Source organism: Onychostoma macrolepis, chromosome 11, assembly GCF_012432095.1.
Source record: "Onychostoma macrolepis isolate SWU-2019 chromosome 11, ASM1243209v1, whole genome shotgun sequence".
Classification (NCBI taxonomy): domain Eukaryota; kingdom Metazoa; phylum Chordata; class Actinopteri; order Cypriniformes; family Cyprinidae; genus Onychostoma; species Onychostoma macrolepis.
Window position 1 is genome coordinate 19,520,848 of NC_081165.1, and position 24,509 is coordinate 19,545,356.

At 37.5% G+C, this 24,509-nt stretch overlaps 1 protein-coding gene across 14 annotated transcripts in view; it reads right to left on the reverse strand.

Annotated features, from left to right (window-relative positions):
* Positions 1 to 5,698: 5,698 nt before the first annotated feature.
* Positions 5,699 to 24,509, reverse strand: part of foxp4 (forkhead box P4) — a 294,987-nt gene continuing 276,176 nt past the window's right edge. For 12 of the 14 annotated variants that reach the window (XM_058790704.1, XM_058790698.1, XM_058790701.1 and 9 more), the window contains 8 exons: positions 22,794 to 22,877; positions 19,841 to 20,042; positions 19,660 to 19,736; positions 19,288 to 19,389; positions 13,294 to 13,445; positions 11,622 to 11,688; positions 8,669 to 8,841; positions 5,699 to 7,681 (listed from right to left, as the gene is read on the reverse strand). In XM_058790704.1, coding sequence (XP_058646687.1) covers positions 7,534 to 7,681; positions 8,669 to 8,841; positions 11,622 to 11,688; positions 13,294 to 13,445; positions 19,288 to 19,389; positions 19,660 to 19,736; positions 19,841 to 20,042; positions 22,794 to 22,877 — 1,005 coding nt within the window. In that variant the 3' untranslated portion in view covers positions 5,699 to 7,533. The remainder of the gene's footprint in view (positions 7,682 to 8,668; positions 8,842 to 11,621; positions 11,689 to 13,293; positions 13,446 to 19,287; positions 19,390 to 19,659; positions 19,737 to 19,840; positions 20,043 to 22,793; positions 22,878 to 24,509) is intronic. The other 2 variants (XM_058790711.1, XM_058790708.1) reach the window with 1 other exon arrangement.

Below are 24,509 nucleotides of genomic sequence, written 5' to 3' on the forward strand. Positions count from 1 at the left end.
GAAAGTCAGAAAGTACCTGAGTTTAATGCTGTTCCAACAAGACAACACGTTTTTCCAAAACTTTTTCTAAATTAGACAGTCAGTGTAAGTTTCCTGCCTGTCAAACTCTGAGAAGAGAATTTCAAAACACTTTAATCAAATAAAAATCTAACTTTCCCGAAAGCACCCACATTTTCCATCTTTACTCTTAATATTGCGGCAACACCTCTTCAGAGCAAAGGCCTGTGTGCTTTAAAGATAAGCTTTCCGGGCAGATTTCAAACTAAGAGAAGGGATGGCAAAAAAAAAAAAAAAATAGACGAGAACCTGATCCGGCCTAAATGGGTTGGAATAACACTCTCCACCCTGTCTGCATGTCAGTGAGAGATTTTCTCAGAAGACTGAAAGAGCTCTCTGACTGGGCCTGTCCTGTTATTTTCCTTTTCTGTATTTTTTTTTTTTTTTTCACTCTGCCCCATTCAGTTTTTGGCTGGTTTATTTACCCCTCCTGGTGGACAGAGCCTGTAAGACAACAACAAGACCGCCACATGGCCACACTTCTGTAGGGTTTCAACACATTCCTATAAGTTGTCAGCCTGCTGGTCAGAATGAACCTGATGTACTGCCACCACACTGTCAGTCTGAGACTGCAGAGCTACAGCAGCAAAAAATAAAAATTAAAATAAATACATTTTTTTTTAAATAAAACCAAAACAAAAAAAGTGTATATTATAGCATTTTATAAAGTGTTCCTTTTTTCTTGTTTTTTTTTTTTTACTTGACAATAATTAATTGGCAAGATCAATATTTAATGTAGCTATTAAAATACCAAGTGATGCAGAAAAGATGCATTGTTCTCCCATGACTGATGTCTCATGGATAATATATATAATATTCTAATATTTTATCTATTACTCTATTCATACTCTGGCAGTCAGTCTACAGCTTACTCAACAGAATTTAAAGTATGTGAGAGCGTTTGCACTCAGTTTAAATATGAGCAGTAAATTATATAACTGAGTGATTAGCTGGATGCTATTAGGCAAAGAGGTAATTGCAAACATTACCCTATTACTCAATGCACCATAGAAAAAGCTCACATAAAGACACAACTGCTGTCGTATTTTTTTTTTTCTCCTGTGCTCCATCTATCTTGTCCCCTGTCCCAAAAATAACATCAAATGAATCAGGCCATGATGTTCCTCTTCTTAAGTAAGTTGGAATGGCAAGTGCTTTGTAGAAACCCCATTTCCTTGAAGTTGAGGCCCCTGCTTTCTGGTTCAATCACCCGCTTAACACCAAAGACAAAGTGTCACATGCATGTTACATGTTTTAAGGAAATCCACCTCCCTTGCTGGCTCTCAACTGAGAGCACATTTTCTGCACCTTACACACTGAACTATTTTTGAGGCGGTCTATGAGAGAAACAGCACAAGCTCCGACAGCTGTCACCACAGATATTGATAGTGTTTGAACAAACTCTCTTGACAAAAGTTTTAAAAGTGAATTAGATATTAATCCTCTGGTGTATGACGATTTTTTGAAAGATATTTTAACCATTCACAGAGCGATATTACATCTAATCCACCAAAGGGTGATCACCCTCTCTCATATTTTTTGTTGTTGCGACTGTACTCTTTATATGTCAGTGTTTTATTTTTATTTTTTTTTTTTTTGTTGTTTAAATTCTTATATAAGAATTTAAAATGGCTGACAAAATATCTACCCGAGATATTTTTAGTAGATTTAGTAAAATTTCTGTTCATGCATTATTATTATTAGCTGCAATTTACTTTCCATAAATGAATGTCAGTTCACTCTACTGTACACAACACATTAATAGTATATTTCTAAAAATATATTACATAACACAAATATATTTTATATTTACTATTGCTATATTTTTATGCATAATAATAGTAATATAATTTCAACTTCCATAACTTCATTGATATTGTAAACAGATACAGCAATAGGGATATGCATTATAGACATACGGTAAAATAGGGACATGTGTGTATTCTTTTGAAAAAAAATAAAAAATTGAGAATGATGAAAGAAATCCTTTGCGAAAATATATTGTTCATTCTAATTAAACCATTGAATGTAGAAAATGTAGAAAGTAAGTTACAATACAAAGCCTACGACAGTGTAATAAGTATTTTTATTGCATTTTATAATGCCATTGTCAATAATTAGTACAGATTACATGCAACTAGACCTACTGTACAGTTTTTTATTGTCTGCATGGACAGACACAAGAAGATTCAGGTTACAAATACACAGATATATGTGTTTTTTTTATACAGCATGAAGAAAAACGGCAGTGACTGGCATAAACATGGTCACCGGGGGTTAGAACGACAAAGGTGGATGGCTAGATGCCTTTTTTTTTTTTAATTTTCTATACCATTTCAAAAGCCATCACCTATTCTTCCCCCAAGTCTTCTCTGAAAAAGCAAAACAAATGTAAAAAAAAAATAAAATTAAAGAGAAGTAAACAAACAAGTTAAAATGAAACTAAAGTACATAAAAGTCACTGCTGTAAATGTACACACATTCGTAAAAATACAATGAGAGGAGTCGAAGTGGTAGTTCCATTTGATTGGCCGAAGAAGTTAATACCATCAGGCAAAAGCTCCCCTGCAAGGGTCCTTTACTTAGAAAACGGCAGCTCAAAGCTATTCATCACCGGGCAATGGAGCTCTGAGGCGGTGCGAGGGTGTGGGTAAGACATAAAATACTGCTGTCACCTTCGTCACGCATTTGTTTGGTTACAGTTGTGGCAGACTTGATCGATTTGGAATACAACAATCTAGCCACAATCCCTTTGGTGTTCACTGAAGATGAACTGCATTTCTAAAAGCCTTTTCACAATCTTATTTGGTATGCTACTGTGGAAAAGCCACACCAATTTCACAGCAAATGGCAAACAGTGGTCAAAAATAGCCTGTGTGACTTTTATCTGAATGCCTGAAAGCATGGCATTTTAGAGCCACAAGGGTGCAGAGAAGCCAGAAAATTACAAAGTCGCTCTCGATCGGCATAATGCAACCAAAGAGAGTCACTTTCTCTGAGAATTCTATACAAATCTGGAGCGCTATTGCCTTATGAGAGACAGCTTTGAGTGCTCAGGGTAAATAAAGGAATGATTTGACTTTAAAGGGAGTCTGTACACATATTGGCACCTAAAAGGACCAATAATAATAAAAAAAAAAAAAAAAAAACCTTAAAGTTGCTCTTTCTTATAAGCAAGAGAGGGCTACACATTTTTCTTCAATGTTTTTTTTTTTTTTTCTCTTTCATTGTTTTTCTGAAGTTTTGGTCCTGTCTTATGAGAAAAGTCCCTCTGAGGTATCATTACACAATGAGTTCAACTTTTTAGTTTGTTTTCTCTCTTTTTTCCTTAAAAATGCATAAATGCACTACAGAGACAAAAAGTATCAAAATAGACCTAGCTAAGATAAATATACAAACAGGTGTGTTACCTAAACCACATATCTAACTCTTAATCTGTCTTTTTTCGAGAGATAATACACTAAAAAAATCATCGTCCCAGACGTTTTATGACAGAAAAACTGGGAAAACAAAACCAAAAAAGGAAAACAAAATTTAACCATGATACCTGCAGCACATAATATGATAAATACATACACTTTAGCATAAGCAATACAGTATAGGAATTCTGAGCTCAAAACTTTACAATAGCTAAAAACAGGTGCAGAAAAAATAAAAGCCAAAAGAAAACAAGTAAAGGAAACACGAAAAGGAGGGAATGCCCTTGAGAGCTAAGCCGAGCGGTAATATACAAGAATACATCATTACAACGTGTGTAAAAGTAACAAAGGAGTCATGGCGATCACCACTGATGCGTTTCAGTCCACATCTTACAAAACAGCTTTGTTTACACGTGTACCTTAAAGCACAATTGTAGTCCATTTAGTGAATGCAGCAATTCATTTGTGAGTTTTTCAATTCCTTCGCAATCCTCAGTTCTTGTAGCACAAGCTCGTTGGTTCTCTTTGGATATTTTGGTTTCGTCGCGTGGTAAAAATAAAGGCCCGTTTTAGCAGGAGCGCGATGATCTCTTAGGGATGGTCTGTGTGTGTGTGTGTGTGTGTGCGTGCTATTTTTTCCATCGCCGTCACAAAGCTACACTTTGCATTAATTGGGAAGCGGGGTCCGCGCGAGAGTGGCCTGCGTTAATGCATTCTGCCTATCATCATTTCCGACACCCAACTGACTGGCCCATTGAGTAGGCTCTAATGACCGGCCAGCTCGATGGCTCTCATTGGCCTGGCCTCTCATTATGCATGCGGAATTAGAACACACAATTAAGCCTCCGCACAGAGGACCTGTACATAGACACTATGCTAATAGATCACTTAAAGTGGGGAATATGTGATTTGGAGTAGACCCTTTTAAATATGTTGACCACTTAATGCTTCATACTTAACAGGACTCAGCATTTTTTTTTTTTTAAGGAGGGGATGGAGAGGTAGTCGTCTTTTCCCCCCTTGTTGTGTCTCGTTTATTTGTTTCCATTCATGCTAATTAATTTGGAATTGAGAGGAATTGACAAGCTCCGTTCACAACTATGCAACAATAAACATTTTGGTTTTTTTCTGACAATGTGTGTTTGCGTTTTATTTATTTTTTTGTATTTTGTGGATGAATGAAAAACTAGAAGGGAGTTACACCTTTTGTATGTCTATTGGTGACTTTCATTGGCCTATCTATTTTGTGAACCGTTTTTAAAAGGAGGTAGCATTATTTTTGGTTTTATTTCTTTGAAGGTGTTTCGAAGGTGTGTATGAAATGAACATACAGACCAGGTACATCAGACCATGCTTAAAAGCGAAAAGAAGGATCCTCCAGCATAAAAAAAAAAAAAAAAAAAGTGGAAACAGTCCTTAAAATGATTCCTGTCAGGTTTGAAAAGATCTGAGTCCCTATCAGCCATCCCTTATTAGTGTGGTAAATAATACTGTTCAACAGGCAGGGTAAGCATAACAAGCAAGTGCTTGCATGCTTTTTTTTGGTATTCGTTGAACTGCATTTAATTGTGAAATACTGGTAATTGAAGTAAACCATAATGCTGAGTAATTGCTGCTGGCTTCTAGTGTCACAAAGTACATCAACTGTTATTCAAGTGCCTTTTGCATGTAAAGTCCTTTGCAATCTTAGACAGTGAAGACTGCATCTCAACACTGCAATTGCCTGAGCACAAGATGGGGTAGAGAGCTTCCTTTCTCAGATCGTAAGTGCTTGAACATTAACTAAGGAACCGCGAGAGGCTTGTTAATACTGCTTTTTTTGCTTTTTGTTTCCTTTTCGGTTTGTTTTTTGGCCTTTAAACATATGTAGTGTTAAGAACTCATTAGGTTAACGTATATTAAAACAGTTTTCTCCTTTTTTGAAAACAAAAAAAAAAGCATTTGCATTTTACACTTTGGTTTTGGAATGCTCTGTAGTGTAAGTCAAAAAACAAATGATTTAACTGGGAAAAAAAGGAAAATTAAATATTCAAATGACGCGCTTGTGTTCTTTTGGCCAGTTCTTTAGGAAGAAGAAATGATAAATAAAAAAGAGTTTTTGGTTTACTAAATATCTCTTTGGTTACCTGTAACAAAAGTAAATGGGGAAAAAAAAAAAAACTAAAAAAGCAACATATATTAAATTAAAACTCGGAATTTGGCATGGCACTACTGAGAAAAGGTTTTTTTTTTTTTTAATAGTTCAGCGAAAGCAAAATCTCACATGCTAATCAGACACTTTCTACTCACACAGTGGATTGCAAATAACTTTTATATATCTAGTAATTATAGAACTTTGAACTGATAATGAGAGAGTCACCGTGTTGGTTAGCCACAGTACAAATCCCCTGTGTAATAACAGCGTGAGGGGGCAAACACTGTGGTCTGAGGTATTCCGTGACCTTGTTATCTTTTACCTTAAAGCAATATTTTGTATCGCAGCTGATATCAATTGGCTTCTACAGAAAATTCTGAAACGAACAAAGTAAATGGCGCAAATCTGGGAAAATAAGATTTAAAATTTCAAAATAAATGAACAAATGAAGCAAATTTTTGAAAAATAAGAGAGATATGAGTGCCTGTAAAGTTTTTTTTTTTTTCTCCGGGATCTTACAGGGAGCCCTGCAATGCGTATTCCACCTCTGTGTCTTTAGTTTCAGCTTCTCTCTGCTACAGAAATGTTTGAGTGGTTTTGTTGGTATTTCACGTTATATTTCATCTGTGGTTCTGTTTCAGAAGTTTTCACTTAATGCTAAGTGCTATCCTCAATACTAAATGCTAGGATCAATTTTGGACTTTTTTTTTGGAGTGGAGTTTGGAATAAAGGATTTTGGAACTTCTCTCCCAAATGTAACCCCTTTTTGGAATGATGAGAGAATTTAAAAAACAAAACAATCATTAACAGAAGACATAATAGTTGAATTACATCACAATGAAAAACCGTTGATCCTTTAGAAATAAATGACTATGAAAGTAAAACGAAAACGAAAGCTACTGCACACATATTATAATCAACGATACAGTCAATAAAGTCTCTGAGCCGGTCCTCCACAAGCCTCGTGTCAGTCTGGCTGTCATAACAGCACCACAGGAGAACAACAGCGAAAAAGTTCCTTTTCCTGAAATATGCCTTTTTTGGGGGTAGCAACATTTTCTACGTTTAGTCTGACAAAGGGCGAGGGGGAAAAACACGTTTGGGCAGATTCTTGCAGATACCATCAGATAAAGATAGGGACAGCGCAAGCATCCGCTGTCTCATCGGAGGCTAACACAGCCTCGAGACAGAACGCGTCCCTCGTTTCTCTAGTCCAGTCATGTAAGGGAGACAAAAAAAAAAGAAAAAAAAAAAGGGTTGGTCAAGTGGCCAAGGACACCATTGCCAGTCTTTCAGCTCATTTTCTTTCAGTCTTTGTTGTGAGTGGCAAACTTATCTGTGTGACCGCAAAGTTACGGAGTCTTGCAGCATCCCCTTGAACGAGTACAAAAATCCGGTTGAAATCAGAAGTCATTCTAAAGATGTGTTTGTCATCTTTTTCCTTTTTTTCAAACATCTTTCTGAGGTAAATCACTGCTGTGTATTTATCCCATAGAAAAGCAGTGTTCTCAGGCCCAAAGAACATAAAAATTAAAGCTAAAAAATACTTAAAGCAAAGAAACCTTGAGTGACTTGTGAAAAAAAAAAAAAAAAACTAAGCTTGTATACTGACGTCAGGTTTTCCTCAGTAGCTTTAGATACAGCGGTCCATACTTCTATCAGACCATGTTTCAAAATACAGGAGGACACAATGCACAGCTGCTCAAAGGGCCTTTTTGAGGGTACTGACGGAGGACACAAAAATTAAGGGGGGGGGCGGGGGATGTGTTTTTGCATTGTGAACTGATGAGGTCTAACCCTGTTTTGGTTTTTGAAGTTGTAGTTGATTTTTTTAATCTTTGTTTCTCACTTGATCTTGAACATCTTGAATATGAGGGAGGGAGGGACAGGGCCAGTGAGCTCCGCCTCCATCAAGCCTTCCTCCTACTCCAGCTCCTCTGTGGGAAGCTCCTCCTCCATGTCACGCTCATCACCGGGCATGCTCAGGTTTTGAGTGACAGATGCCATAAGGGACACGGGTCTGCTGTCCTCCTCCATCTCAGCTGGCTCCTCCTTCACATGGACTTGGTGTCTGAAACACAAATAACATGCAAAACGTCAGTCTGAGATTTCATGAGAAGCATGATAAACATGTCATTTTTAAAATATGGTTAAACTGCTTTCAAATATAGAAAACAATATTTTTAAATGGAGATACATTTTTAATAATTTATAATTCACTAAAGATTAAGGATGCACTGTATGTTTGGCAACCGAAATTATTCGGCCGAATACTGAAATAGCTTTTTTAGGGTTAAGGTTAGGGTTCCCCCTCCCCCTTTCATTTCGGTGCATCCCTAGTAAGGATTTAAAAAATATTTATTATATAGATATTTATAATGTTACTTCTATTTCAAACTATTTGAACTTTCTATTCACCAAAGAATTTTGAAAAAAAGAAAAAAGAAAATGTATGATGGTTTCCACAAAAATATCGGGCAGTAATATTAATATTCACTGTTTTCAAAATTATTAATAAAAAGAACTGTTTCTGTAGTACCACATCAGCATATTAGAATGATTTCTGAAGGATCATGTACCACTGAAGACTGCTGAAAATTCAGTTTTTCAAGTAAAATACATTTTAAATATATGAAGAACTCATTTGCAAAAACAGGTAACTCCTGTTAAATTTTAGGTAAATTTTTCGAAAATCATGTTTTTTCATTGTGCATTCCGATTAATCTAAATCAAACTGCAGTTGCTTTATTTTGATTAGGTAAATGACTAAAAAAATACAGCTAACTAACAATAAAAACATGATAACATAATCTGTTTTATTATCTGTTTTGCAAATAAACTGTTCATATATTAAAATATAAAAGAGTTATCTTGAATGGTAATACTATTTCATGGTAATACGGTCTTTGTTATATTTTTGCATCAAATAAATGTTTCTTGGTGAGACAAAAACATTTTTAAAAATCTTACAGATCTCAAACTTTGGAATGAGAGTGCATTGAATTTTCATTAGAAATTCACACTACATAAGGCACTAGCAGGAGTTGACTAGTCTTACCCGTACTGCTGTGGAGAAAGGCCAGGGCTGCAGCTGCCGTTACTGTTGACTTGTTCAACAGTGCTGCTGACATCATCGTGGCCGATGTGCAGCATGTTGAGGCTCGCACCTGTGCTGTTGTTCATCAGGGTGGGGTTGTTCAGAAGACCAAGACTGCTCTCCGCAAGTGCAGCCTGCACACACAATTCGAAAGTATTTAGACTTTATCAAAAGTTAAGAGAGATGCAATGATGGATATGATGCTGTAAAATCATAAGGCACTGTTGATATTACAGCTGTCTGAAAAGTCATTGTAATGAAAATATTGTCACATATAAGTTGAGGAAGATGACTGCAAGGTGTAATCAAGCAAAAAGCCCTCTGGTGCCACTGTTACATAGACAATAGTGTATATTTATTGTTTTTAAATTTATACTAATTACTAAAAGATAAATGTGCTGACTGTATAGATGTAATCTGTGTGTTCTGGCAGCAGTGGTGCAGCAGGTTAGTTTGTGTCACCACTAGGGGTCTCCTCGCTTCCATACAATAGACCTGACTGCTCGCTGAGATAACCAACTCACACTACTGTTACACATGTGCTCATCTCCAAAACTCATTAACATATAAATACATTAAAGTATATTATATTGTTTGGTAATACTTCAATTATTTTCATTTTTTCTTCAACTTTTTTATTTAAAGGGTGGAAAAAATAAGTAAAATCTGTAACAGAAGATAGTGACACTTACAGTGGGGGTGCAAAATGTAAAAAATTTTGGTAACACTTTATTTTAAGGTGTCTTTTTTACATGCACTTACTATTATAATAACAATTAATTATGCATAATTACATGCAAGTAACCCTAAACCAGATCCTAATCCTAACCATATAGTAGTACATGTAGTTAATTAATAGTACTTAAATGTATAATTACTTATAAATATTATTTATAATAGTCCTAAATATATCATCATCCATTGCATCATCTTTGATTTATTATTTAGAACTACGTTGTACATTTTTAAAGTTATTTTTATCTGTTTCTTTAAAAAAATCCATATTTTTTGTTGACTACATTGAACACTCAGACTGGCTTTATAGATACATAGTTATATTACCATAAGCTGCTAAAAAAAACCCCTTCAACATCCAAAGCAGAAGTAATGGCAAATCCATCCAAGTAAATGTTAAATTCATTTTACCATTACTACATAAAGTACAAATCTACATAAACAACTATGCATATGGATATTTTAATGCATGAGGAAAGGTGGAATGGAAAATGATTCTGAACTGAAATTTTTATGCGGTACTCATGCCAATTCAAACAGCAGTGACTGCCCAAAATATGCCACCGAGAGAAAGAAAGAGAGAGACAGAAAGAGCAACAGAGAGAGAGAGGGAGAAGAGAAACGAAAGAGTTTGAGGGAAATCCATTCTGATTCTGTGGAGACTGGGTGGTGGCGAGAAAGATGATCAGGGTCACATAAGGTTTAAAGGATGTGAACCAAATAAGGGCTATTTTTTACCCTTTAACTATAATTAACTGGAAGTCACCTACAATTTTGGCAAAATCAGACAGATCTAATAGGTAAACATGCTTAATGCCTGTTTAATGAGATGGCCAGGTTGAATCACTTTTAAAAGGTCAATTTCAGGCAAGATTGTGCCTACCACATGCAGACTAAAACACACTCAAGGAATTACAAATGGAAGCCAGCAGAACACCACAGTTCTCTCACACTCTGGTAGGGCGTTGTTGTGCACACCAGAGATCTCCACTGTGTGTCTGCTCTTTTGTTAAAGGCTAGTTTATGTGCGGCCTTTTCAGGATGAGCAGTTCCATTTCCATAGAGATGGCCTGCGGGGTCAGAGTGGGACAAACTGGGCCAGGCCGCTGGAAGTGTGTGTATGTGTGTTGGCCCGTGATTAGCTGGGCTGTTTGTTTGTCAGGCGCTGACACTGCTTGTCCTGTGAGGAGATGGATGGGCGCAGACCTGACAGAGCGCCACACACGCTCACACACCCAGACCAGGACTCAAGCACAAAGGCTAACCTCCCAGATCCATCTCTGTCTCGTCACACAGCGTTCTTGGGAAAAACACACACACAAACACTGAAACACAGAGCCAGGCTCCGAAAGCTCAGAACGAGAGTTGCGGTGACACCATGGGTTTCAGATGGATTTTCTAGGACAGACACTAATTTTATGCTGTGACCTTCATTGACAAATATTTGATGCTATAAATCACATATGGCTGGCTGGGAGCGCGTGTGCGATGGAGGGAGGAGAACGGAGGAGGTTTGGGAGATGTGGCTAATTAGAAGAGGAAATTATTATCAGCGCCCTTGTGTGCTCGATCTGGCCTGATCCGTGCAGGATTCCCACACTTTTCTAAGGAATGAATTTTCCAGGATCTTTCCAGGTGTTCAAAACTACTTCACTCATTCAGACAGATTCACTCATGAACCATTTAGACCAATTAAAATAAATTGAAAAGAATGATTCGTTCACATATCAGATCTCACTACGGCAACTTTTACTTTAATGTTTAGCAGACACAATATTTCTGAGCTCTAGAAAAATGAAGAGTCATATTTAGACATTTTTATTTCGTTAAAGAATTTATTTTACATGCAAATTCTAATTAAAACCAAATTGCTTATGAATCATTTAGTCCAGACTCTGAATTGGTTCGAGACAGCTTAAAAGATTAATTTACAAATCAGACAATCAAAAGATTCAATGATGAACCAACTCAAAAGACTGATTCACTGACATGTGAGTCACTATGGCTTGCTCAACACAAAGGAAATATTTAACCATCTAATTAAATAATTATAAATAATATATTTATAAATAAATACATTTTTATAATAATTTTAAAAAAAAATCTACATTTTTAATATTTTCAATGATGGATGCATAAAGGTGTCGATTTGATGTAATGAAAGCACGCACACACTCACCTGATAGCTGGCGTTCAGAGAGCCAAATCCCAGCCCAGAAATCATATTCTTCACAAGAGTGGGACTTCTGAGAAGGAGAAGAAAGAGAGAGGGTGATTAAGTACATGCGTGGATTACAACAAAACACATCTGACCGGAGAGTGTGTTAAAAAAGCTCCCAAACCCGTGAAAAATGCTGAGGCACTATTCTATTTACAAGAGATAAATAGAAAAGTTAAACAATGGAGAGTAACGCATGCATTCTGACACAGCATATACTGCACACTACACACTACTGTTTGTTCGCTTTTGTGTCTGTGCGCTACAGGGCTGAAATCTGGCGCGCAGGCCGTCGGCTGGGTAATTTGCCGTCGTCTCTCTGGCAGAGCTTGAGACAGCGTGTAACATCTGTTTGTACAAATGCAAGCAGGCACGCTTTTCTGCTGTGCATCTGCTCACAATGTACCCTAAACAGTGTAGACACAGACGGAAAAAATACACAGGCTCACAAACACACACGCACGCACTGCCAAACACAAGCAGGCGAGGCACAAAAGAGACCTTTGTGCTTTTGACTAGAGAGTCAGTAATAGGGTAATGATGGGAAGCCCATTAGGGTAATCACACATGCCAATAACGATTATAGCCCCACTTACAGAGCAGACCTACAAGCTTACGCTTTTGCTACAGGAATAAAGCCTGTTTTTGGGACTTCTGCTCAATAAATAGTGTTCACTTAAAAAGTGCTGTTTTAATCCGGTGTTTCACAGGTTATTGTGACTAGTGTGACTTCAGACAGGCTCCTATTTCAGTCTGTAAAGCTACAGAAAGTCTCAGCAGACATTAAGAAAGCCAAGAGTGGCTTTCACTCTTTTCACTTTCACTCTCCACAACTATTTGACATCAAACGTCAATGGTCACGTCAAACTTGACGCAATTTGCCTCAATTTGCAATATGCGACAGCAGAGGTGAAGATCATGAATGAGTAGTAACTATTAAGTGTCATATATTTTATGGAAAAAACAGTAAAAGGACAGTCCCAGAGGTCCCTGTGTAACGCATCAGATTATATTTATGTTTATTATCAGTAATGTACATTACATTAGGGTGTTTTGTGTTATAGTTTATGTTTAGTTAATGTTTATTGCATTATTTTAGTGTTGTGTGTTACCTTTTGTCTTTGTGTGTACAGTACGACCAATCTATATACAATTATTGGCCATGTTTTATGGACAGGCTTCTTATATTTAACTCTGAATAGAGATATATCAGCATTATATCACTTAATATCTTGTTAATGTCACCCTACTTTTTTTAAAAGTGAATTTCTGACAACCACAGCTGCTTTTATTTTATTTTTTATTTTTTTTTACTGTAAATGTAATGGGATTTTTCCCCAGTGTATTACATCAATTCAGGAGTCTTGGAATATAGTAATTTTATGATATTTTTTTTAAGAGTGACTGCTGCACCTTTTCTAATTGACATGGCTTTTTGATTTTTGGTTGCACCTCCTCTTTTGATGATAGAGCACCTCTTTTCAGAAAAAAAGAAAAAAGAAAAAGAAAACGCAGGATAAAAAAAAAATTTTTTTTGGTGAGCTTGACAACACTAGTCCCCATTCACTTTTATTATATGCCTAAAAATGTAACAAAATTTGATTGAATAATTTGTAACAAGAATTTTAATCACTTTAAAGGTGACCAGTCTGATTCTTCATACCCGGTCATCTTTGGTGGTCTCCTCTTTTGGTATTCCACTTCGTCCACAGTCCAAACAGCACCCTTGACGTTCTCAACCCGCACAAAGCACTTGTGCAGACTCAGGTTATGGCGCACAGCATTCTGGGTAAAAGCAACGGGACATAGAGAAGACAAGAGAGCAAAAAGAAGAAGTCAGTTTCCAGTTCCAGCCACGACACAACGTTCTAGGTATCTTAAGCAGAATCGCGACCGCGTCGCTGTCATTGCTGGAAATGCAATTATAGCACGGCCTGATATAAACAGCCCTTAATAATGGCATAAATCTTATACCTGCTTTCTAATTAAAAGAGTGCACGTGATGATGAGCACAAAAGATTGTACGGCTCAGACAGGGACGTGTCGACTGAGCGTATCTCTCCATCTCGAACCCGTCCCCCTCCCGCCCGCACCATCTCACAGACACACACAACCAATTAAGTGCACATTCTACTGAGGGGAAGTGACAATGTGGTGCCACACCATCATAACAGTGGGGAGTTAAAAAAAAAAAAAAAATTCCATCTTTGAACGCAAAAAAATAAGAAACGATGCACACTATCCCCCCTCTACCATCAGCAAACCCACCCCCTGCTTTTTTATTTTAAATTTCACTAATCAGCCACTATCTAGAATAACACCCCCAAGGGAGGCCCCTTCCTTTTCATCTGCTATTTGTAGTTTGTTCATGCCCAATTTCATTACCAATTTTAATTTGTGTATAATTAAATCCTGTGTATTTTTTCCGACGCACTTTTTTTTTTCCTGAATCCATGAGGGAGGGACTGCTGATGCCGGAATCACTCCTAACCATAATTACAAGTGCCATAATCAGGCGAGGCCTCCCTCCTTTGAATAAATTTCCCCGTGCAGGAGCGATGATGCTTAGTTTTGCAAATGAGTATGACCCCAATTTCAGCCTGCCACCTCACCGATTTTATTTGCATTCCCATCCGTGATGAAAGACTAATTCTCCCAGTTAAAACATTAGCAGCAATTTAAAGGGGGTCAGCCTCTGCAGACATAAACAAAATGCCTGCCTGGCTCTGTCTTTCTCTCTGTGTGTGTGTGTGTGTGTGTGTGAGAATGAGTGACTGGAGGGGTGGCGGCTATATTAGAAAGATGGCACGCTTGATGCGGATGTCAAACGGGTCTCGGTTCCTTTGGTGATGGCGTCCACATGAAGAGGGACAACACTATGGCCACCTTTTTAGCTTAGAAATTAACAGCGACAGTAAATGTAATGTACAGCTTTAAACTGTGTTCTGCAGTTCAGAGTGAAACTGGATATTCAGGTTATTCAGTTGTAAAAAATATTACAAAATACTTGTTTTTTTGTTTTGTTTTTTTTACACTGCTGAATAGGACCAGGAACATGTATTAAGAAAGCAAATATGGGCCAATTTCTTAAAAGCTACACAGCTTACCAAGGACAAGGCTCAATCTAGATTCTAGTGGCCTCATACAAAATAAAGTACCAGTGTACAAATGGAATGAAATATTTTGTGCAGATGCCATGATAAATCTTGTGCTGAGGAAGAGAGCATGACAACAAAAATCAGCCTTTAATGTTCTTTACAAGAACTAGGCCCAGATAAATTATCAGTGTGGCTGACAAATATCTCCCACTTTCTATAAACAATCATTAGTTAAACTACTGCTGTGAAATTCAGAAAAGCAATGGGGAGGTTAATGAAAGACTGAGAATTACACAAACTGCTGATAGACATCTCCATAAGCAAAAAATGCAGGAGGTGTGTATAAGACAAAGGTGTGCTGAGAAATAAGCATTTATAGCTGGGCCACTCTTTGAAACGAACATCTTTTTTCTGACTGATAATAAATTACTTTGTGATTTTAAACCTTCTATGAGAAAAATAATGCTTTGAGGTGTTAATAAATTGTATTAAAAGAACAGCTCGTTACTTTAAAAATACATATATTGTATACACTACAGATCAAAAGTTTGGAATTTATTTTTGATTCAGCAACGATGCATTAAATTGATCAAAAGTGACAGTAAAAACTTTTATGTTATGAAACATTACCATTTCAAATAAACACACTTGAACTTTACATCCATCAAAATGTAGCCATTTCTACAAAAATATTAAGCAGCACAACTGTTCTCAACATTGATAATAATAGGTAATGTTTCTTGAGTAGAAAATCAGCATATTAGAATGATTTCTGAAGAATCATGTGACACTGAAGACAGGAGTATTAACGATAGAAATTTTCTTTGCCATCATAGATTTTAACTACATTTTAAACATATTAAACTAAAAACAGTTGTAATAATATTTCACAATATTTTTTACTGTATTTTCGTTCAAACAAAAGAAGCCTTGCTGAGCATAAAAGACTTCTTTCAAAAGCATAAATCTTTATAGTGCCACACATTTGCTTTTTATCAAAATAAATGATAAGAAAATAAAGGGGATGTTGCAGTTACTAAAAGTTAGCATCAGCTCTACACTTAAGTCTATGAGGGACACAAATAGCAGCAGTTATGCAGAATGACCCAGCTGGTGTCCATCTTGTGAATAAAAGCCGCCCTCTTACTGATCAATGACTTCCCCTACTCTCCGGACCTAACTTTTCATGAAATATAGATGGCCATTAAGAGCACCGGAGAACATGCATCTCCATTTCTATATTTAATACCGGGCCAAATGACTGGCAAGAGAGGAAGACAAGTGAGAACGTGCAGTTATTAAAATAAAAAGAAGAGAGAGAGTGTGAAAAGGTACTATAGGATGGGGAAAAAAAAAAAGATCTGGCTCTGGCGGAGGAGGAAAAGTAGACGGATCCATTAATTGTTAAATTTCATAAAAGTGAAATGAGTTGTTAAAGATATTCCTGCCACTTTCACCTCCTTCCTCTCAACTCTCAGTGGCTAAGCTCACTAACTGCTCCTGGGTGCCGCTGCGGTTCAAGACTATTAGCCCGCTGTTCTGTCTCAATGCCCTCAGCCTCCTTTGGTCCCACTCTCACCTCACCTTCTCTGTTTCTCTCCCTACTTCCTCTCCTCCAGAGGCTCAGGCACACAAATGAGCCTTGGGCCAGTGTTGGCTGAATGTGGGGCAGCACCTCCTCAGCCCAGGCTCCAGGCTATAGGCCACGTGAATGGCTAATGAGGAGACTGACTGACAGGAAGCGAGTTACTCTTTGCGGTGTCCGTTTCCTCTCCGGCCTGACAGCACCTTGCCAAGCTCCTAGTCCACAGGGGGAGGGGGAGGATGGCAGGGATGTATTAGCACCTCTTTCTGAGGGGCGAAGCAATGGCTAAGCAGGGTGATGGGGAGATGTCCCGCTAAATGGGATGGTTACATGGGCGGCCCGGGCTTTTAATGACCACTCTTCACTTTGGACAGAAAGAGAGCTAGAGAGAGAGAGAGAGAGAGAGGGGTGACTGGAGGCTAAATTTCATAAAGGTAAGATAAAAGTCAAACTTGGTTAAGTAAAACTAATGATGAAGAAAATAATGATTAATAATAATAATTAAAATATCATAAAAGTCATTTTAGATAAAAGTTAACCATGTTATAGGGGTTTAATAATTACTATTATTTTTATTTTATTTATTACCTCATTTAAGTGTCATTCAATTAAATTGTACTATTAACTGCATCATAACTACTACTATAAATAATTAATATTACTTAAAAATATCAAATATCATCTATATATATATATATATATATATATATATATATATATATATATATATATATATATATATATATATATATATATATATATATATATATATAAAATCATTGTATTATTATTATTGTATTATATTATGACAGGAGGCAATATTTCATAAAGGTAAGATCAATATTAAATCAATAACCATTTTTAACTTAAACGTGTTTTTTTTTTTTTTTAATTATTTAAACATACATTTATACCTTGACATTTTTATTAAGTAATAATATTAATTATTAATATTAATAGAAGTAATGATGCAATCTAAAACTTCCTATTATTATTATAATTATTTAAAAATATTATTCCTAATATTAATATTATTCCTAATATTAATATTATTCCTAATATTTTTATTATTATTAATAATAATAATAATAATAATAATATGAAGTTTTAGATTTTAATTTATTTTTGTTCAGCTTCTGTTTTTAAAATATGCTTTATCAATAAAGTTAGACTTAAAGTGTTATCTTTATATTACAATGTGCACATGCAATACCCGTCACATGCATGTCTGGTATCGGCTTTGCCCACCTCGGGTGGCATGAAACAGAGCATCATGTGGTTAAAGCAGCTGATTGGGCATCAAAGCTTGGGGTGAAAACACACAGGTGGACGAGGGAGGAGGGATGACAGCAGCTGTGGCGGGATCCAGTGGAGTGTGGCATGTCGGAGCTGGTCAGGAGATGCTGAGCTGATACAGAACCGGCTGTGGACCAGCGGGGCGCATGCTAATCAACCGGCTCAAATTAAACTGTCTGATAACAGTTACAACGCTACGTGCCCATTGACTGATAAAACACAGACTGTGTTGTTATATACGCATACACAGTAGGCAGCCATTTGAATGATTTATGCATAACTGAAATGGGGGAGTTTTGCCACTTTTTAGTGAAAGTTATAACATGGAGTGCAAAGGAAATCTCGAATGAGTCAGACTTGAACTTCCTGCTCCCACCTATCAAACACCATTAGGCAGCCTGACGCCACATAACACAATCAAAACAATAAGGAGAGCACCATCAAGACACCAAAAAAACCCCAAAAGAAAAACAGATCTGGGAATGGCCAGGTCATAACTTGGCTGTCTGTGTGATGCCAGGCGTCATTAATAACCTCACTGTTATTGGAACTCTACAGAAGGCCGTATCTCTGTTGTACCCGCTGTACCCCTTGGCACGAAGGGTGGATTTATTGTTGTTTGGGTCATGTTGAACAATGGGCTGTGTCTGTTGCTCTGTTTTTATCTGTGTGAGACTTATAAAAGAAGGACCCCATTTGCCTCACTGCTAGAAGGTGAACATGACTGCTGTAGACTGGTCTAAAGGTCTGTTGAGATGATGCGAGATAAAATATTCACAAAACTATCCAAACAGAGTTTACAATAAAAATGTATGTATATAATAATAAAAATGCATGTATATAAAAAAAAAACTGAACAAAAAAGTCTAACAAAAAATAAATAAATAAAACACCAAATTGTTGCAAAATAAAATGTATGTTTCTAATTCTATTCTAATTCCTATATTATTAGCCATTTGAAACTAGCAGTGCATTTTCATTTTTGTAAGCAATATATAAATCACAAGATTTCCATTTCCATTTAAAAGTATGAGTTTGGTAAGGTTTTTAAAATGAATTTCAAATGTGTCTTTTTTTCATTAAAAATACGCTAAAACAGCAATATTGTGAAATATTATTACAATTTTAAATAACTTTATTTTTCTATTATAATATATTTGCAAAAAGTAATTTTATGTAATTTATTCCAGTGATGGCAAAGCTGAATTTTCAGAAGTCATTACTCCAGTCTTCAGAGTCACATGATTCGTCAGAAATCATTCTAATATGCTAATTTAATTATTACTAAAAACAGTATGTTGAAAACAGCTGTGCTCCTCAATATTTTTGTGGAAACTGTGATTTCAGGATTCTTTGATGAATAGAAAGTTCAAAAGAACAGTGTTTATTTGTAACAGTAATCTTTTGTAATATTATTAATGTCTTTACTGTCACTTATGATCAATTGAAAGCATCCTTTTAGAATAAAAGTATTAATTTTACTGAGCCCAAACTTTTCAACGTTAATGTGTGTAAAATGTCAGGTGGTTCCTGCGATAGCCAAGCACCTGCCACTGTGATGAACAGGAACGTTAACAAGTAGTACTATTATATACAAGTAGTATTATTGTGCAGAATGTATTGACTTTTTTGCTTGATGGGACATTACCTTCCATGTTGCTGTGTTTCTCCTGAAATAGGCAAACATTCGCGTAAACCAGTTATAGATCTCGTTTAGAGTCAGCTGTCGGTCAGGGGCTTCCAGAATGGCCTGGTTGAATAAAGCCAAGAGAGAACGGAAGAGAGAAAGTGAGCAAGTGTCAAGAGGCGATTCAAATGGCTGTTATTAGTAAGACATTAGCTGATGGACTGTTTCCAGACGGGCAGGCAGTGCATTATGGATAGTGCCGCATGTTTCAGCATGACTGACACTGAGCTAAGAGATGCGCATAAATCCTTAGTTACCAGCACACACCTCTGAACTCCGCTCAAGTGCACAGAGCGCACAGTCCAGATCTCTACATCATACAGGCTGACTTACGTGTCGTATGAGGGAGGCGTAAGTGAATGGAGGCCTGACATCAGCGTTTTTGTAGAATTCACAATTCTGTGCAAGTTCTGTAACGGACAGACACAATTATTTCATTCGTATGTCAGTGTTGTATAAAGTGATACATAGAGTATGAGAATATTTTCTAGATTTTATGTGGAGGGACGCTAACCTGAAGCGATGGGGGTGCAGAACTTGTCGGAGTTGCGCCGACGGATGGGCCCGACTCCGTGCAGGCTGGAGGAGCTGATGACGGAGGGTCCCTGCCTCATGGGGGTGATGGGAGTTGCGGCAGAGGTGGGGGGATGAGGCAAGCCCTCAGGAAACCCCTCACTTTCTCTTTTTGACAGCGACATGCTAGAGGCCAGGTTCAGCTAAATGGGAGGAAACAAAATTGAAAACTTATTTGCAATAAAAACAACCAATCAAAAATCACCATTCAAAAGTTGTAATTTTTCAACAGAAGGCGCTCACGCTTATCAAGGCTGCATTTATTGAATTTTTATTGTTTAATTATTATTATTTAAAATACATTTAAAGTAATTGTTTTTTATTTTAATATATTTCAAAGTGTAATTCATTCCTGTTATGGTAAAGCTGCTGAATTTTCTGCAGCCATTACTCCAGGCTTCAGTGTCTCATGATTGTTAAGAAATTATTTCAATATGCTGATTTGCTGCTTAAAACATTTCCTATTATCATCGATATTGGAAACAGTTGTGCTGCTTAATATTTTTAAGGAAACCATGATACATTTTTAGTATTCTTTGATGAGTTCAAAAAAGTAGAATTTATTTGATCTATTTGATGTTTTGTAACAAATGCCTTTACTGTCAATTTTCATCAAACTAATGGTTCTGTGCGGAATAAAAGAAACAAAAGAAAAAAAAAAAACCTTTGAAAGGTAATTCATATTACATACTCTTAGTAAACTATAATTTAGTGATATCAAATGAGACATACGCAACACTGAAATTCACTCCAAAAATCTAAGTGTTTATTATCCAATTACAATAATGTTGGAATTAGTTATAATAATATTATTATTACTTTATGTATTTATATTTACAAATAATATCTAATATATAAACAAATAATTTACTATATATAATAACATGTTTATAATATATAATAATAATAATATTTGCAGTGTATTTGTAACTGTCAAATTTCATAAAATTATAAGCTTTTATATATGTATTATTCAGGTAAATATAGAAAAAATGCATTAAAACTTGAAAAGTTATGTTTGGGAAGAAGCAAAATTGTATTGCATTAGATATATCAAATTAATATTGTTAACTTTTAAGGTTTTTTTTTTTTGGTTTTTTTTACATAAACAAAATTTATACGCATATACATAATACCAGAAATAGTACAAAACAATGACTGCGCAAAACACAGATGTCCTTCTCTCTCTCTCTATTTGGCACACGTTAAGTCTCAGCGCAGCCTTGATTCTAATTCGCATCATCTTCGTGGTGTACAGTAATCTCCAGCATTGCAATTACCAACCAGGAAATAGAATCATCTTCAAATTGTCATTGGTCTCCCGCTGTGAGAAGCACATCCTGTGATCCTTGCCAGCACATCCATGCCAAAAGCAGTTGGCACAGTGACTCCATTATAAGATGATCCTGTTCACCCGGTGAAATTCAAACAAAGCACCCCACAAATCGCATTTCTCAGACACACGCGGGCACACGCGCACAAACGAGGCTCCTCGGTGACACATTGTCTGCAATTAAAGCCACACAAGAGGAGCAAAACAAAGCGATACATGGTAGGAGGGGGTAAAACAACAATCTGGCAACAAACAACGCTTGCGGTTACCCGCCCTCATTGTGGCCCTGCTCTGCCCAATTAGCTTCGGCGGGCACGGAGCGCAAGGAAACAGCTTTCCCCATCGCTCAGGGAGTCTTTTTCGGGGTTGCTTGTTTTGTTCTAATTAAAACCATCATGTGCACGTGTGAGCAGCGAGAGATAGAGCGAGCGAGCGAGGAGGGGGCGGGCAAAGCGGGGTTGACGCTAATATGGTGAATTAAACAGCGCCAGCCCTCTTTTCTCTCCATTCTCATTGCCACAGGAGCCAACCTGGCCCATCTCCAGTAATTAGGGGAGCAAAATGGTTTAACAGGTACTTAATTAACGCTGGAGCCGTGCCAGTTTGCTGTGCCAAACACCCAACGATCTTAATAGCGGTCAATGCCACACACGGGTTTGAGCTTGTGCTAAGCTCCGCCCTAATGCTCACCCTTACCACTTAATGCTAATTCTTTCTCTTGATCACACTCACAATTATCATTTTTTCATTCTCTCTCTCCCTCGTTCTCGTCTAGGTCGCTTGGCCCGGCCCGGTCACCGTTTCCCATTACCGTCTAATGGCGGCTGATCCGTGGAATTTGTCTCCAAACAGGAGACGCGGCCTACTTTCGCCCTCCGCCTTCATTTATATCCCCTCAAATTAAGACACTCCACTTCTAATTGACAATTAATTTCAACATCTTCGTATTTTAATAAGACTCCTCATCAATCTCAGCATGAAATATTCATTAGATTCCTAATAATTGCACAGGCAGCTGGTGGCTTGAGGGGGAAACGCATTGTGATGGCTACGTATGAAGCAGCGATGTGGAATATCTAGGAAGTCTAGTCCAAAACACTCATGTTCATTTACACTGTGGCATAAATACAAGCATCTTTAAGTACAAAATCACTCTTCTAAAGTGGATTGGAGGAAAGCAGGCCAGCTGTAGCTGCTACAAAGAGAACTTGATCCATAACGGTCCGTCATCACACTTGAGTTGAAGGTGCTTAATGGCTTGCTTGAATAAGTGATTTATTACTTTTGTAAAGTGCAAGGATAAGCTGAACAGGTAAATGTATGAATCTGCATTGAGACTCTAGAGTTTAGCTGCTCTCCAGGAACACAATCCAAGAAAACGGCAGATAAGAGCACAGCACTTCCGCTGTTCTCCAACAGAGAGCGCTCTTTAGTGCCTCACACAACTGATTCATTGATCATAACGTGTGCCAGACAGTTACTTCACATGAAAAAGAGACACACACTATCAAAATACAAGTTATCAGAGGAAGTAAGAATGAGACAGAAGTTAAGAACTTACAGGTTGGTTGAAAGGCTTTGGCTCTGACGGACGCATGTGCAGGTGGGTCATCATGGCCTGCAGACGCTCACTCTCTTTGGCCAGCTGGGGAACAAACATTTACACATATATTAGAAAAAAGCTGTTTTCTTATAAAAACAAAGTGTTTACTTTTTTGCATGTTTCCAGTTTAATGTGCACTGACAACTACAAGAGGGCCATTTGTAGGCTGATTTTTTTTCAAAAATGTTACTCTGTAGTGCTACAGTATCAAAACATCCAACCAGCCTGAAACAGCAAAACCCGTATTCCTGATAAATATAATAAATAATAATATATATTATACCATTTTTTTTTACTATATATACACACACACATTTTCCATAATTTATGTATGTTATTTTGTACTATTTCTGTGTCACATTGTTTTCTCTGTATGCAGCTGCTAAAGCTTTGGCAGCATAAGTGCACACTTAATTGTCATGCCAATACAGCACATTAAAAACTAAGTGTCGTCATAGTGTGTGTAGCGCTCTTTTGGGCACCGCGGAGAGGAGGAGTGAGTGACTCCAGATATTCTCTTGTGAGGATAATTTTGCATTCTGCCTGTTAACTGAGTCAGCTCACAGGGATGTTGACATGCCGTTTCACAGCTCTTGATACCTCCGGGAGAAAACATCTCTCTCACCATCCTTCTCCCTCTTTCTCTCGATTGCTGCGTCTCTTTCAGAGACACTTGCCCTGTAACCACACTCGTCCTCGTTTGACATTCCTAACCGCCATTTAGAGGAAGTGTGGAGGCAAGCAGCCCCTCGTAATCAGGGGGTGACACACTGCCTCAGAACGCTCTGAGACTGGCACCATACACTTTCTGTGAAACTAAAAGTGCTAGAAAAACAGACTGTTGCATGTTACTGCTAATAAGAGACTGCTAATCAAAGTAAAAAATATTCTAAAAATGCAGCAAATGTGGCATTTCTAGGATTTCCAAGGTATTATGGATGGTTGCTGGGCATAGCTAGGTGATGCTAAGGTTTCTGGGTGGTCAAAATAAAAGCCCTACAATATGAAATCAATCTCAGGATGCGATTAGACTGTTGTTGTGTTGTGCTGGTGCTCTGCGGCTGTGCCCGGTGCTGCTGAAGTCATCCACAGATCGGGGCTGTTTATTCACCCATTAGCTGATATGTGTGTTTAATGAGCTCCATGCTGGTCAGCCTGGTAATAAAAACAGTGGAAAAACTGAGCTGGAATGCTGGGAGAGACAGCAGGTTGGCAAAGGGTGGTTCTGGTCGGTCTGGGTTGGCATTGGGGCGGTGGGGGTAGAGTAGGTGACAGGACGGAGGCAGACGTGAGAGGAAATCCGCTTGGACGTGGACTGACTCTCTTGTCACTTCTCATCACACTGCATCGATCTGGACACGTGTTTAAACGCGCTTTGCGGGCCACAAAGTGAGCTCGCTGCCCGCGTGCCTGGCAGGGCAGTGTTTTTTGAAACACACTTTGTTGTGAGGGGTTTATTTTTGGGAATGAGACGAGATGGAGAACATGGAGGGGAGGTGGCGTGGAAAGAAAAGGGACGCTGACCAATTACCAGGTCTGTCTGACTGGCAGTCATGATGGGAAGTTGTTCTGCCACGTAAAGCTGGAGGGTCTGAAGTGCCCGTCTCAATGTAAGCCCGTCCACGAGACATGTTTTTTTGGGGGTTTTTAAGGGATGTTGATTTACAGCTCCAA